This window comes from Salmo salar, unplaced genomic scaffold, assembly GCF_905237065.1.
Source record: "Salmo salar unplaced genomic scaffold, Ssal_v3.1, whole genome shotgun sequence".
In the NCBI taxonomy this organism is placed as follows: domain Eukaryota; kingdom Metazoa; phylum Chordata; class Actinopteri; order Salmoniformes; family Salmonidae; genus Salmo; species Salmo salar.
The window spans coordinates 55001-65000 of record NW_025548513.1 but is presented as its reverse complement, the minus strand read 5'-3'; the positions used below and the strand labels follow the sequence as shown (position 1 = coordinate 65000).

The window sequence follows — 10000 nt, the reverse complement described above, 5'->3', positions numbered from 1 at the left end:
TTTGACCCTATCTGCTCCTGCACCAGGCCAACTAACCCTACACTCATTAAAACCCACTACCCCCATTCCACTACTTTAACCCTATCTGCTCCTGCACCAGGCCAACTAACCCTACACTCATTAAAACCCACTACCCCCATTCCACTACTTTGACCCTATCTGCTCCTGCACCAGGCCAACTAACCCTACACTCATTAAAACCCACTACCCCCATTCCACTACTTTGACCCTATCTGCTCCTGCACCAGGCCAACTAACCCTACACTCATTAAAACACACTACCCCATTCCACTACTTTGACCCTATCTGCTCCTGCACCAGGCCAACTAACCCTACACTCATTAAAACCCACTACCCCCATTCCACTACTTTGACCCTATCTGCTCCTGCACCAGGCCAACTAACCCTACACTCATTAAAACACACTACCCCATTCCACTACTTTGACCCTATCTGCTCCTGCACCAGGCCAACTAACCCTACACTCATTAAAACCCACTACCCCCATTCCACTACTTTGACCCTATCTGCTCCTGCACCAGGCCAACTAACCCTACACTCATTAAAACCCACTACCCCCATTCCACTACTTTGACCCTATCTGCTCCTGCACCAGGCCAACTAACCCTACACTCATTAAAACCCATTACCCCATTCCACTACTTTGACCCTATCTGCTCCTGCACCAGGCCAACTAACCCTACACTCATTAAAACCCACTACCCCCATTCCACTACTTTGACCCTATCTGCTCCTGCACCAGGCCAACTAACCCTACACTCATTAAAACCCACTACCCCATTCCACTACTTTGACCCTATCTGCTCCTGCACCAGGCCAACTAACCCTACACTCATTAAAACCCACTACCCCCATTCCACTACTTTGACCCTATCTGCTCCTGCACCAGGCCAACTAACCCTACACTCATTAAAACCCACTACCCCATTCCACTACTTTGACCCTATCTGCTCCTGCACCAGGCCAACTAACCCTACACTCATTAAAACCCACTACCCCCATTCCACTACTTTGACCCCATCTGCTCCTGCACCAGGCCAACTAACCCTACACTCATTAAAACCCACTACCCCATTCCACTACTTTGACCCTATCTGCTCCTGCACCAGGCCAACTAACCCTACACTCATTAAAACCCACTACCCCCATTCCACTACTTTGACCCTATCTGCTCCTGCACCAGGCCAACTAACCCTACACTCATTAAAACCCACTACCCCATTCCACTACTTTGACCCTATCTGCTCCTGCACCAGGCCAACTAACCCTACACTCATTAAAAACCCACTACCCCCATTCCACTACTTTGACCCTATCTGCTCCTGCACCAGGCCAACTAACCCTACACTCATTAAAAACCCACTACCCCATTCCACTACTTTGACCCTATCTGCTCCTGCACCAGGCCAACTAACCCTACACTCATTAAAACCCACTACCCCCATTCCACTACTTTGACCCTATCTGCTCCTGCACCAGGCCAACTAACCCTACACTCATTAAAACCCACTACCCCATTCCACTGCTTTGACCCTATCTGCTCCTGCACCAGGCCAACTAACCCTACACTCATTAAAACCCACTACCCCCATTCCACTACTTTGACCCTATCTGCTCCTGCACCAGGCCAACTAACCCTACACTCATTAAAACCCACTACCCCCATTCCACTACTTTGACCCTATCTGCTCCTGCACCAGGCCAACTAACCCTACACTCATTAAAACCCACTACCCCCATCCCACTACTTTGACCCTATCTGCTCCTGCACCAGGCCAACTAACCCTACACTCATTAAAACCCACTACCCCATTCCACTACTTTGACCCTATCTGCTCCTGCACCAGGCCAACGGCCTGGGAGGACGGGACACCACCACTCAACACACCCTGGAACTCTTCTGAAGTCAAATCTAGTATGACCAAATACTTCTCTGCAGCTGCCACCAAAACATATTTTTTTCTGTGATTTACATTCCATTTCTGCGGTACAGTTGATAACCATTTCCTATGAACACTAAGAAGCCAACCTTACTGAAGCATATATCACTGGTTGGCCCATCCCTCTGTGCTGTCACAGATCTACTACTCACAGGGATCCTCTCAGGATCCCTCAGCCTTGACCCATCCTCCTCTACTTTCTTCACTGCCTCAGCAGTGACAACCTGTTCCCAACAGTGGGGTCAGTGGGATTGGATAGGGGCCCCTCTACCTCTCTCTCTCTCTCTCTCTCTGACTGGAGGAGACAGGTGAAATGGTGTGTCTCCTCTGGTCAACAATACTCACCTTGAGAGACTCCACAGCCTGTTGGAGCTCCTTCAGCTCCTTCTCTCTCTCCTGGAATCTCTGCTGGACCTTCTGCTGACTCATCCCCAGCTGCCTCTGTGGAGAATCACTCTTCAATGAGCTATCAAGCTTTATTAGTCCAGTAGATCAATAGTATAGTAATGTGACATAGGGCCCATAGAGAGGAAGGTCTAAAAAATGGATGGTCCATTTACTAAATGATATGTATTTGTTGCTATGTGAATGATTATAGTTTTTATGGTAGGACTACATGTATCAACAGGTTGAGACTGAACTTTGGACTCATAAAAGGCCATTCAGAATGATAATAGTGTTTGACATTATAAAATGGTGATACATCTGGAGAATCTGGGTTGACATATCAATATATTCAAGGTTTGTGTTCATATTTGTTCTGCTGAGGATCCATTTCATTTCAATGATCTCATATTCAAACAGCCTTAGTTCCTACTGTATCTTTAATTCTTTGTTTATCAGACAGTCACCAACAAGTTGTTCTGGTCTTACCTGTTTCTCAGTCCTCTCTGCTGCAGCTGACACTGTATCATGGCCTTTATGTTCATCCATTGTACACATCAGACAGATACACTGCTGATCGGTACGACAGTAAACCTCCAGCAGTTTGTCATGATGAGAGCAGATCTTCTCCTGTAGTTGTGCGGTGGCTTTGACCAGCTTGTGCTTCTTCAAAGCAGGAGATTCGTAGTGAGATTGGAGGTGAGTCTCACAGTAAGAGGCCAGACACGCCAGACAGGACATGAGGGCTTTCTGCTTTCTGGTCCCAGTGCAGACATCACACGCCACATCTCTAGGTCCAGCATAGCACAGAGACGGAGGGGGAGCAGCCTGGAGTCCTGTCTTCTTCAGTTTCTCCACCACCTCAGCCAACATGTTATTTTCCTCAGATTAGGCCTTGGAGTGAAGGTCTCTCTGCACTGAGGACAGCTATAGACCCCTTTCAGAACATCCTGATCCCAGCAGCCCTCAATACAGCTCCTACAGTAACTGTGTCCACAGGGGATGGCGACTGGTTCCTTCAGTAGATCCAGACAGACAGAACAACAGAACTGGTCCTGGTCCAGCAGAACTCCCTGTTGAGCCATTTGGACGGTTGTTCACTCTCACACAGACAGACGACACAGAGACTCAGATCAGTTTCGTTTCCTCAGAAGAGAGTTTGTGAAGGGGATGGATTTCCTGGTTCTGCCAGAGGGGTGGGGTTAGAGGGAGGGTGGGGTTAGAGGAATGCAGGAAGAGAGAGAGGAACTGCAAGCAACATCAAGAGGGAGACAAATAGTCTTGTTCCAATGTTAGAGCCCTTAACATGGAACAAATGACATAATGAATCTTAAAATGTGAGTTGTTAGAATATATGAAGGGTAACAGTTTTCTATGAAGTACGTATGTATCATTATTTTAATCACCTTTATAATGCCTTATAAATCAATAAGTCCTGAGGAGGTGTGATATATGGTTATTATACAGTACCGCGGCTAAGGGCTGTTCTTAGACAAGACACAACACGGATTGAGAATTATCTAACACTTTCAACAATACAATCACATTTTATTTTATTGGTTTCATACACATATTTATCAGATGTTATTGTGGGTGAAGTGAAATGCTTGTGTTCCTGGTTCCAACAGTGCAGTAGTATCTAACAATGCTTGTGTTCCTGGCTCCAACAGTGCAGTAATATCTAACAATGCTTGTGTTCCCAGCTCCAACAGTGCAGTAATATCTAACAATGCTTGTGTTCCCAGCTCCAACAGTAATATCTAACAATGCTTGTGTTCCCAGCTCCAACAGTGCAGTAATATCTAACAATGCTTGTGTTCCCGGCTCCAACAGTGCAGTAATATCTAACAATGCTTGTGTTCCCAGCTCCAACAGTGCAGTAATATCTAACAATGCTTGTGTTCCTGGCTCCAACAGTGCAGTAATATCTAACAATGCTTGTGTTCCTGGCTCCAACAGTGCAGTAGTATCTAACAATGCTTGTGTTCCTGGCTCCAACAGTGCAGTAATATCTAACAATGCTTGTGTTCCCAGCTCCAACAGTGCAGTAATATCTAACAATGCTTGTGTTCCCAGCTCCAACAGTGCAGTAATATCTAACAATGCTTGTGTTCCCAGCTCACAGAGGGCAAATCTAAAAAGTCAATGAAAATATTAGGACAAGCAATGATATATATATATATATACACTGTGTACTGTGATGTGATGCATAGACAATTTGGAGTACATCTGTAGTATATCTGAAGAATAGTAGATGTACAGTAGTAGTTATATAGGATGAACCATGACTAGAATACAGTATATACATATGAAGTGGACAGCAGTAGTTATATAGGATGAACCAGGACTAGAATACAGTATATACATATGAAGTGGACAGCAGTAGTTATATAGGATGAACCAGGACTAGAATACAGTATATACATATGAAGTGGACAGCAGTAGTTATATAGGATGAACCATGACTAGAATACAGTATATACATATGAAGTGGACAGCAGTAGTTATATTGGATGAACCATGACTAGAATACAGTATATACATATGAAGTGGACAGCAGTAGTTATATAGGATGAACCAGGACTAGAATACAGTATATACATATGAAGTAGACAGCAGTAGTTATATAGGATGAACCATGACTAGAATACAGTATATACATATGAAGTGGACAGCAGTAGTTATATAGGATGAACCAGGACTAGAATACAGTATATACATATGAAGTGGACAGCATATGCATATGTATATACTGTATTCCAGTCCTGGTTCATCCTATATAACTACTGCTGTCTACTTCATATGTATATACTGTATTCTAGTCCTGGTTCATCCTATATAACTACTGCTGTCCACTCATATGTATATACTGTATTCTAGTCCTGGTTCATCCTATATAACTACTGCTGTCCACTTCATATGTATATACTGTATTCTAGTCATGGTTCATCCTATATAACTACTGCTGTCCACTTCATATGTATATACTGTATTCTAGTCATGGTTCATCCTATATAACTACTGCTGTCCACTTCATATGTATATACTGTATTCTAGTCCTGGTTCATCCTATATAACTACTGCTGTCCACTCATATGTATATACTGTATTCTAGTCATGGTTCATCCTATATAACTACTGCTGTACATCTACTATTCTTCAGATATACTACAGATGTACTCCAAATTGTCTATGCATCACATCACAGTACACAGTGTATATATATATATATATATATATATATATATATATATATATATATATATATATATATATCATTGCTTGTCCTAATATTTACATTGACTTTTTTAGATTTGCCCTCTGTGAGCTGGGAACACAAGCATTGTTAGATATTACTGCACTGTTGGAGCCAGGAACACAATCATTGTTAGATATTACTGCACTGTTGGAACCAGGAACACAAGCATTTCACTTCACCCACAATAACATCTGATAAATATGTGTATGAAACCAATAAAATAAAATGTGATTGTATTGTTGAAAGTGTTAGATAATTCTCAATCCGTGTTGTGTCTTGTCTAAGAACAGCCCTTAGCCGCGGTACTGTATAATAACCATATATCACACCTCCTCAGGACTTATTGATTTATAAGGCATTATAAAGGTGATTAAAATAATGATACATACGTACTTCATAGAAAACTGTTACCCTTCATATATTCTAACAACTCACATTTTAAGATTCATTATGTCATGTGTTCCATGTTAAAGGCTCTAACATTGGAACAAAACTATTTGTCTCCCCTCTTGATGTTGCTTGCAGTTCCTCTCTCTCTTCCTGCATTCCTCTAACCCCTCCCTCCCTCCCTCTAACCCCACCCCTCTGGCAGAACCAGGAAATCCCTCCCCCCTTCACAAACTCTCTTCTGAGGAAACGAAACTGATCTGAGTCTCTGTCTCGTCAGTCTGTGTGAGAGTGAACAACCGTCCCAATGGCTCAACAGGGAGTTCTGCTGGACCAGGACCAGTTATGTTGTTCTGTCTGTCTGGATCTACTGAAGGAACCAGTCGCCATCCCCTGTGGACACAGTTACTGTAGGAGCTGTATTGAGGGCTGCTGGGATCAGGATGTTCTGAAAGGGGTCTATAGCTGTCCTCAGTGCAGAGAGACCTTCACTCCAAGGCCTAATCTGAGGAAAAATAACATGTTGGCTGAGGTGGTGGAGAAACTGAAGAAGACAGGACTCCAGGCTGCTCCCCCTCCTGCTCTGTGCTATGCTGGACCTAGAGATGTGGCGTGTGATTTCTGCACTGGGACCAGAAAGCAGAAAGCCCTCATGTCCTGTCTGGTGTGTCTGGCCTCTTACTGTGAGACTCACCTCCAATCTCACTACGAATCTCCTGCTTTGAAGAGGCACAAGATGGTCAAAGCCACCACACAACTACAGGAGAAGATCTGCTCTCATCATGACAAACTGCTGGAGGTTTACTGTCGTACCGATCAGCAGTGTATCTGTTATCAGTGTGTGATGGATGAACATAAAGGCCATGATACAGTGTCAGCTGCAGCAGAGAGGACTGAGAAACAGGTAAGACCAGAACAACTTGTTGGTGACTGTCTGATAAACAAAGAATTCAAGATACAGTAGGAACTAAGGCTGTTTGAATATGAGATCATTGAAATGAAATGGATCCTCAGCAGAACAAATATGAACACAAACCTTGAGTATATAGATATGTCAACCCAGATTCTCCAGATGTATCACCATTTTATAATGTCAAACACTATTATCATTCTGAATGCCCTTTTATGAGTCCAAAGTTCAGTCTCAACCTGTTGATACATGTAGTCCTACCATAAAAACTATAATCATTCACATAGCAACAAATAAATATCATTTAGTAAATGGACCATCCATTTTTTAGACCTTCCTCTCTATGGGCCCTATGTCACATTACTATACTATTGATCTACTGGACTAATAAAGCTTGATAGCTCATTGAAGAGTGATTCTCCACAGAGGCAGCTGGGGATGAGTCAGCAGAAGGTCCAGCAGAGATTCCAGGAGAGAGAGAAGGAGCTGAAGGAGCTCCAACAGGCTGTGGAGTCTTTCAAGGTGAGTATTGTTGACCAGAGGAGACACACCATTTCACCTGTCTCCTCCAGTCAGAGAGAGAGAGAGAGAGAGGTAGAGGGGCCCCTATCCAATCCCACTGACCCCACTGTTGGGAACAGGTTGTCACTGCTGAGGTAGTGAAGAAAGTAGAGGAGGATGGGTCAAGGCTGAAGGATCCTGAGAGGATCCCTGTGAGTAGTAGATCAGTGACAGCACAGAGGGATGGGCCAACCAGTGATATATGCTTCAGTAAGGTTGGCTTCTTAGTGTTCATAGCAAATGGTTATCAACTGTACCGCAGAAATGGAATGTAAATCACAGGAAAAAAATATGTTTTGGTGGCAGCTGCAGAGAAGTATTTGGTCATACTAGATTTGACTTCAGAAGAGTTCCAGGGTGTGTTGAGTGGTGGTGTCCCGTCCTCCCAGGTCGTTGGCCTGGTGCAGGAGCAGATAGGGTCAAAGTAGTGGAATGGGGTAGTGGGTTTTAATGAGTGTAGGGTTAGTTGGCCTGGTGCAGGAGCAGATAGGGTCAAAGTAGTGGAATGGGGTAGTGGGTTTTAATGAGTGTAGGGTTAGTTGGCCTGGTGCAGGAGCAGATAGGGTCAAAGTAGTGGAATGGGGTAGTGGGTTTTAATGTGTGTAGGGTTAGTTGGCCTGGTGCAGGAGCAGATAGGGTCAAAGTAGTGGAATGGGGTAGTGGGTTTTAATGAGTGTAGGGTTAGTTGGCCTGGTGCAGGAGCAGATAGGGTCAAAGTAGTGGATTGGGGGTAGTGGGTTTTAATGAGTGTAGGGTTAGTTGGCCTGGTGCAGGAGCAGATAGGGTCAAAGTAGTGGAATGGGGTAGTGGGTTTTAATGAGTGTAGGGTTAGTTGGCCTGGTGCAGGAGCAGATAGGGTCAAAGTAGTGGAATGGGGTAGTGGGTTTTAATGAGTGTAGGGTTAGTTGGCCTGGTGCAGGAGCAGATAGGGTCAAAGTAGTGGAATGGGGTATTGGGTTTTAATTAGTGTAGGGTTAGTTGGCCTGGTGCAGGAGCAGATAGGGTCAAAGTAGTGGAATGGGGTAGTGGGTTTTAATGAGTGTAGGGTTAGTTGGCCTGGTGCAGGAGCAGATAGGGTCAAAGTAGTGGAATGGGGTAGTGGGTTTTAATGAGTGTAGGGTTAGTTGGCCTGGTGCAGGAGCAGATAGGGTCAAAGTAGTGGAATGGGGGTAGTGGGTTTTAATGAGTGTAGGGTTAGTTGGCCTGGTGCAGGAGCAGATAGGGTCAAAGTAGTGGAATGGGGGTAGTGGGTTTTAATGAGTGTAGGGTTAGTTGGCCTGGTGCAGGAGCAGATAGGGTCAAAGTAGTGGAATGGGGTAGTGGGTTTTAATGAGTGTAGGGTTAGTTGGCCTGGTGCAGGAGCAGATAGGGTCAAAGTAGTGGAATGGGGTAGTGGGTTTTAATGAGTGTAGGGTTAGTTGGCCTGGTGCAGGAGCAGATAGGTTCAAAGTAGTGGAATGGGGTAGTGGGTTTTAATGAGTGTAGGGTTAGTTAGTTAGAAGGGTGTTTTTTAGTATTATCATAATTTCCCCTTTTCCCATTTTGTATCACAAAATATAATGGATTTAGATTATAGTCCAGTTGAGGCAGGTGAGATGCCTTTGGAGAATGGTGTGGAGGAATTATTGATCCTGGTCGGTGAACAGGTGGGAGAGGAACATATACACTCTGTATCCAGAATGAACAAGGCGGTGGTTGTGGTAATGTAAAAGGTGAGTCTTGTTGCCCGGCTAGTTACCAGTATGATTTATGTGAGGGGTTGTGTTGGTGCTGATTTCGACAAGAGTAGTGGTGTCTAATCTGCCTCCGTTTATTACCACTGAACAGATCCGTAAAGAGTTGGTTCGTTTTGCTAAATGTGGAAGTGTTTTTCTGAACGAAATTCAAGGTTAAACAGGGGAGGGGTGGTACACAGGGTTTGTTAGCACAGAGGAGCCCAGTGATATAATATTATATATATATAATATTACTATATGTCCCAGCTGTTTGCTGTGGTTTTGAAGTAATTCTCTTCCAGCCCGCGTTAACCTTGTAGGTTTACCTCAGGTAACTGATTATTAACTATCCTTGTAGGTTTACCTCAGGTAGCTTATTATTAACTAACCTTGTAGGTTTACCTCAGGTAACTTATTATTAACTATCCTTGTAGGTTTACCTCAGGTAACTTACTATTAACTCTCCTTGTAGGTTTACCTCAGGTAACTTATTAACTAACCTTGTAGGTTTACCTCAGGTAACTTATTATTAACTCTCCTTGTAGGTTTACCTCAGGTAACTTATTATTAACTATCCTTGTAGGTTTACCTCAGGTAACTTATTATTAACTATCCTTGTAGGTTTACCTCAGGTAACTTATTATTAACTAACCTTGTAGGTTTACCTCAGGTAACTTAATATTAACTAGGTTACAGCTACTTGGTGAGGAAGCTCACTGTTCACCTGGTTATAGTGACCTACAGGGATGGTTGGCGCAAAGCCTTCAAACGTTAAACATGTTCTGGTCATGGTTAACTGTATATCTATATTTTTTATATATAA

General features: G+C 43.7%; 2 protein-coding genes across 2 annotated transcripts in view; one reads left to right on the top strand and one right to left on the bottom strand.

Moving 5' to 3' along the window:
- The window catches only part of LOC106574347 (tripartite motif-containing protein 16), a 10774-nt gene extending 7344 nt beyond the window's left edge, over positions 1 to 3430 (bottom strand). The window contains 3 exon segments of the mRNA XM_045712470.1: positions 2307 to 2402; positions 2835 to 3229; positions 3232 to 3430. Of these exon segments, the coding sequence (XP_045568426.1) occupies positions 2307 to 2402; positions 2835 to 3229; positions 3232 to 3430 (690 nt within the window).
- A 2868-nt stretch (positions 3431 to 6298) lies between these two features.
- Positions 6299 to 10000, top strand: part of LOC123733114 (tripartite motif-containing protein 16-like) — a 9627-nt gene continuing 5925 nt past the window's right edge. The window contains exons 1-2 of the mRNA XM_045712472.1: positions 6299 to 6895; positions 7328 to 7423. Coding sequence (XP_045568428.1) covers positions 6299 to 6895; positions 7328 to 7423 — 693 coding nt within the window. The remainder of the gene's footprint in view (positions 6896 to 7327; positions 7424 to 10000) is intronic.